Genomic DNA, 6,000 nt, shown 5'->3' with positions numbered 1-6,000 from the left:
TAAGACTAGGAGACTCTCAATGAAACTAATAGATAGCAGATTTAAAACAAATTGGAGAAAGTATTTTTTAACTCTGAGTGCAATCAAGCTGTGGAATTTGTTGCCGAAGGACATGGGGTTTGGGCAGGTTCCACAGGAAAAGACCACAATCCATTATTAACCAAGTAGATTTGGGAAAGCCACCACATATCCCTGGTAGCGAGCAATAAGAAGTGGATCTCCTCTTTCAGATTTGCTGGGGTACTTGTGATCTGGATTAGCCATTGTTGGAGACAGCATGTGAGCTCAATGGACCTTTGGTCTGACTTGGCATGGCATATCTTATGTTCTTGAATATCTAGCATACACCATCTCTTTTTCATCTTCTCTAGGGTACACATATTTAAGTCCTCAAGTCTCATTTCATAAGGTATTTATTGCAAAATTATTTACTGATCTGGTACCCCTTCTCTGAATTGCCTGTCTTTATCATTTTGGAGGTACAGCCTCCAGAACTGGATAACAATATGCCAAATATTGTCTCAACAATGATTTTTACAGAGGCATTATCATTACTTTTTTCTAAATTCCAGTTATGTCACTGCCTTGTTGAACTATCTTGCCATCTTGAGATCATCAGATATGATCACTCTGAGATATCTCTCCTGTTTGATACACATCAGTATTTCACCACCTATCACATACTGTTCCCTTGGATTTCTGCAACCAAAATGCACAAATATACACTTTTTAGCAATGAATCTTAGTTGACAAGTAGTTGACTACTGTTCACATTCCTAAATTACTCATGTTATTCATTCTATCTGGTGTATTCACACTACAAAAAGACAAACCTTTTTCTACTAACCTTTCTGCTCATGAAAATATTGAACACCAGTGGTCCTAAGACTGACTACTGAGACCTCCATTGATACCCCCTCTCTTTGATAAAAGGAGTTCACTTTAAGTAGACAGGGGGTATCAGTTGAGCACTGCAGGGATTAGTGCTTGGTCGATTTAGATCTGTTTTTCTACACTAGGACTATAATGGGTTTTATGTAATGAAAGTTTCTTCATACTGACCAAATTTGGACAGTTCTGGTACATAATGGTACATAGCCCTGAGAGTTTATACTTTCTAATCTGGTTTTACTGTATCTTTGTCTATGTAACCTTCTCTAAGAGCAACACATCCCATTCCAAGTTGGGAAACTGTCAGCAGTTCTGTGCTATAGAAGCTGTAATTGGATGTACTTTTCGAGATGCTGCAACTGATCATCCTCATGATCGCTACCCTTCATTCCTGCGCATTAGGTCTCAGTTCTGTTTAGCATGTGAAATCTTGGGTCTTCATCGGCAAGCAAGAGGTACATGAGGAGAGGGCGTTTCCTGCTGAAAGTTGCTGCATCTTCATTGGTTAGATATCTGCAAGTACCATGAAAGGACTGAACCTAAGTCTTGAGCCTGTTAATGTTTACATGTCTCTCTCTCTCTCTCTGTTTTTCTGCAAGGGTTCATTCTCATGGGATCAGTGTCTCAAAAGGGATTCATTCTTATGCATCCCACTCCAGGAGTAAGCCTCATCCTTCAGCCAGGGCTTCTTTGGTATGGTCATAATTTTAGCTTTAAAGGAGATGCATCCAGATCTAATAAAATTTATTAGGTATACCATGATCTTTGAATATGGCCAGTGAATCATTCCCAACATCAAAAGCCACTGAAGAATATTCCAGGAGATTCCTCGTCACTGCCCTTATTTTGTCTTTTACTGTACATCAATATGTTCTCTTCCTCTCTTTTAAGATCTCCAAATAGGTTTGGCAATGAACCTCATTGTTAATTCTAGGAATGTTGGTTATGATCTCAATCTCTCAAATTTGCCACTAGTTTGCTTCTCTTTTTTCAGTCTGGCAGTTTCCTTTAATCCTTTGAACTTCTAGCTTGGTCATAACTAGCCTACACTGGAGCTACAGTGCCATGAAACTTCATTCACAACTACTTGAGTTTTCCTTCCATTTTTAACCTCTTTTCTATTTAGTCTGGTCACCGAGATGAAAATCCTCAACTGAGCCACAGTCCTTAGCACCCTCTGGAGCCCAGTATGTGCGTTTCCCAGCTGTGCCCAGTAGATGCCACAGTTCTGCGATGGCTGGGTATCTTTCTCCTACAAGGCCATGAATATTGCCTTCGCAGGAACCAGGCTCGGCAATCAAACCTGGATTTTCCAAATGGCAGCGTGCAGCACTACCACTGCGCTTTCCTTAACACTGTTCTAAAGATAGCTTCCTTTTATAACTCATCAGACATCACAGATATAAGCAACATATATGCATCAGGCCTTTAGTGTTTATCTGGTACTAGGATGTTGTAGTATTTCCAGCAGATGAGCTGTGATAGCTTATTGTGCCTTTCTGAATACAGGTCTTCTGAAATTATCACATGGCATCCAGTGACAAAGTGGGAGACTGTCTTCAGTTTGTATTACATATTTTTTTCCCACCGTTTTCTGTGCTTGCGGCCTATCATCCTGGGTTGCTATTATCAATGTCTCATTTGTAGGTTTTTACTTCATCTACCTACCTAGACGGATATATTATATCCTTTTGTGCGGTATATTAAACTTTTAAATAAATAAATAAAATAAATACCTGTGGTGCCCTGAGCAATAGGGCCCAGCTCTGGTCTCAGAAAGGGGGTCGTCTTGTTCTCAGACGGGTAAACATACAACTGAGTTCTCGCAGTACTAACTAGCAAGGAAGTGTAAACAAAGGAATGCAACCTAGGCCTAACACTAGTTGAGCTTTGTAAATCTCAAAGTTCAGATAGAACCAGGTTAAAAGTCCTTCTCTGGTCCAGCAAATCCCTTTAGCTATTCTTCCTGGCATAGCAAAGGTTTCACCAGCAAGTGAGCTCTCCCTCCTGCTCCTTTTGTGTATGGACAGAGGCTTTTTATCTAGGAAGGGAAAAGATGAGGTCCAGTGACTCGGCAGACTCATTTGTCCCACCCTGTGTGTGTTTATATTTAAAGGTTTTGCCCTCTTTCACTGGTGCTTCTAATCAAGCCCTAGAATCCTTCACACTCTTTTTTGCCATTTGTGAGTTGGGTCTTAGTCTACATGTGGTTGGTTCACTACATTTTTGCATTTTCTACTGTATTTGTGATCTTTACTGGTTTAAATATTTTGCTTCTTTTGTCGCTTTGTGAATTCAGGTGTCTTTTATACACATGCTAGCGAGTTATCACACTTATCTTCACATTTTTTGGAAGGATTCTTCAAGTACGATGGTGCATATTTCCATGGGCTTTTTTCTTGGTTCACACTTCAAACCTTATGAACATTTGACCTTCCAAGGCTGTGGCTATTTCTAGAAAACCCATACCTAAGTTAACTGCTAGGATTATATAGTATTGTTGAAAACCAGCTGTCATACATCTCCTAGTGAGCATGCTAGTTCTCTTGTTCTTACATCCATCTGATCTAGCTCATTCTGGGGTTTATGATTCTAGAATTGTAAGGAATCTCAGGGAATGGAAGTCATTCTATTTGATTCTGTTCTGCAAAAGCACTAGCCAAGATAGTATTGGTTTCAGTTTAAATGCAAGCAGAAATGGAAAACAGAAACAGACTTCTGTAGTACCATTTGCAAAAAACATTTCTTTCATTGTTTTAATGTTGGATTACTGCAGCTTTCTGTATCTGTAGGCATTTCTCCATCAAGGTCTTGTGCTGCAGTCCTTAGACAGAGAGATGTTCTTGGTATGGTTCAATTGTTCTTTATTACTAGATGCTTCATCACACTTGTCTAGGCCAAAAGTTGCCTTGATCTCAAAGATGTTTTTTCATTGATTTCAGGAACTGTAGCATTTTAAATATTGTCCACAGATAGCAAGAGAGATGTTACCTGTGGTTCTTCTAAGTTTCTGGAACCAAGACTAAAAACTCATCAGTCAAGGATTTAATGAGAAAACTCAGAGGGTTTCGTGCCAGATAGAACAAGAGCAGTGATGGAATACCCCTGAAATATTCCTCCACTTATATTCACTAGTGTACAATGAGAAATGTAATTAGATCTTTTCATTCTGAACATAATTTTCTAGCTATTGCAAAGGATATTTATTTGAATTGCCAATACCATCACCAGAATGCCCACTAATCATACCGCTTTTCCAAAAGGCAAAAAGGAGTACATTTAAGATGATCATAGGCTAAATCTGAATTGAAAATAAGGCTCCTTGTGCTGTTCTGGCATGGAGAAATTTTAGCATTTAATGAGCTTCCGAAGAAGTCTTGCTACTTTGGTTCATGGATCTTTTTGTGTTTATTAAGACCAGAGCTCTGACTGAAGCTTTTATCACAGTCTTTACACTTATATGGTCTCTCCCCAGTGTGAGTTCTCTGGTGTTTAATGACAGTTGAAAGATCGCTGAAACATTTTCTACAATATGCACATTTATATGGTCTTTCTCCCGTGTGGATCCTCTTGTGTCTAATGAGACTTGAGCCATCACTGAACCTTTTATCACAGACAGCACATTTATATGGTTTCTCTTCTGTATGGATTCTTTTATGCACAATGAGATGGGAGCTTTCACTGAATGCTTTCTCACACTCTGAGCATTTGTATGGTCTCTCACCTGTATGTGTTCTTTTATGTTTACTGAGAGTGGAGCTGTCACTAAAACTTTTTTCACAGTGTGTGCATTTATATGGTCTATCCCCTGTATGAATCCTCTTGTGCTCAATGAGGTGTGAACTTCTGCTAAAACATTTTGTACAGTCAGTACATTTATAGGGTCTCTCTCCTGTGTGTATTCTTTTGTGCAGAATAAGGTGGGAGCTGTCACTGAAGCTTTTCTCGCAGTCAGTACATTTATATGGTCTCTCCCCCGTGTGGGTTCTTTTGTGCACAATGAAACTTGAACTATTACTGAAACTTTTCTCACAGTAAGTGCATTTATATGGTCTTTCTCCCGTGTGGGTTCTTTTGTGCACAATGAGGCTGGAACCATCACCGTAACTTTTCTCACAATAGTCACATTTATATGGTCTTTCTCCCGTGTGCGTTCTCTGGTGTGTTGTGAGGCTTGATTTGTGGCCAAAAGTTTTTTTGCATTCCTTACACTTGTGTGGTCTCTCTTTCGTATGGGTTATCAAGTGTGATGCGAGCCCTGATTTTTGGCTGAAGCTTTTCTTACAGTCTTTACATGTATGCCATTTCTTTGCTCTGTGTTTTTTCTGGTGCACAGCAAGTCTAGATTTTGTACTGAAGCTTTTTACACACTCTTTACATTTATATTGTACCTTTGGGTGGGTTTTCCGGTGTCTAATATATCTCAATTTATAGCAGAAGCTTTTACTACAAACAGCACATTTATATGGTTTCTCCTTTGTGTGGGTTCTTTGGTGCTTCATGAGAGTTGAGCTTTGCCTGAAGTTTTTCTCACATTCAGTACATTGAAAGGATTTTGCATCTTTGTGGTTTCTCTGAGCTGTAGCTCTGTTTGTATACGTGCATTTTTTGGCTCTGTTGTGGCTTGTTTCCTGCAGGACAGTAGCCTTGGTTGCTTTCCGGTAATTTCTTTTATGCATAATAGATTTATCCAGATGTTCTTCCATGGGGTTTCTGTGATGCTGTTTCATCTTTGGCTTTTCCCCATGGGTTTTGGTCTGGACTGAGCAATGATGAGCATTCTTTTTGGCTGCCTCTGACAAAGTCACTGTATGTTTTTGGTGATGCTTGCCCTTGTTTGTGCTCCTGGATCCAAGCTTTGCTGGATTAAAGTAAGAACAGAGTCAGTATGTATTTTATTTAATCATGATGCACAATCATCAGCACATAGTGTGCAGTAAGACAAACTTACCCACACTCTCAGAGTGTGGAGGAATCATGTTCTGCTGCTGAGTATCTTATACCAACTTGGGAGGTGTAATAAAGTCTGTATTATCAAGACACTCAGAGGCAGGTAAAGAGGAATAACAATTAAATCAAAGAAAAATCTTCACCTTACAGATTTAAAAT

The 6,000-nt window shown here is 39.3% G+C and overlaps 1 protein-coding gene across 1 annotated transcript in view; it reads right to left on the bottom strand.

Annotated features, from left to right (window-relative positions):
• Positions 1-398: 398 nt before the first annotated feature.
• The window catches only part of LOC115094705 (zinc finger protein 85-like), a 97,955-nt gene continuing 92,353 nt past the window's right edge, over positions 399-6,000 (bottom strand). The window contains exon 8 of the mRNA XM_029607957.1: positions 399-5,752. Within this exon, the coding sequence (XP_029463817.1) occupies positions 4,272-5,752 (1,481 nt within the window). The 3' untranslated portion in view covers positions 399-4,271. The remainder of the gene's footprint in view (positions 5,753-6,000) is intronic.

The sequence above is a fragment of the Rhinatrema bivittatum genome, chromosome 6, assembly GCF_901001135.1.
Source record: "Rhinatrema bivittatum chromosome 6, aRhiBiv1.1, whole genome shotgun sequence".
Lineage (NCBI taxonomy): Eukaryota > Metazoa > Chordata > Amphibia > Gymnophiona > Rhinatrematidae > Rhinatrema > Rhinatrema bivittatum.
This window is presented reverse-complemented; position numbering and strand designations above follow the sequence as displayed.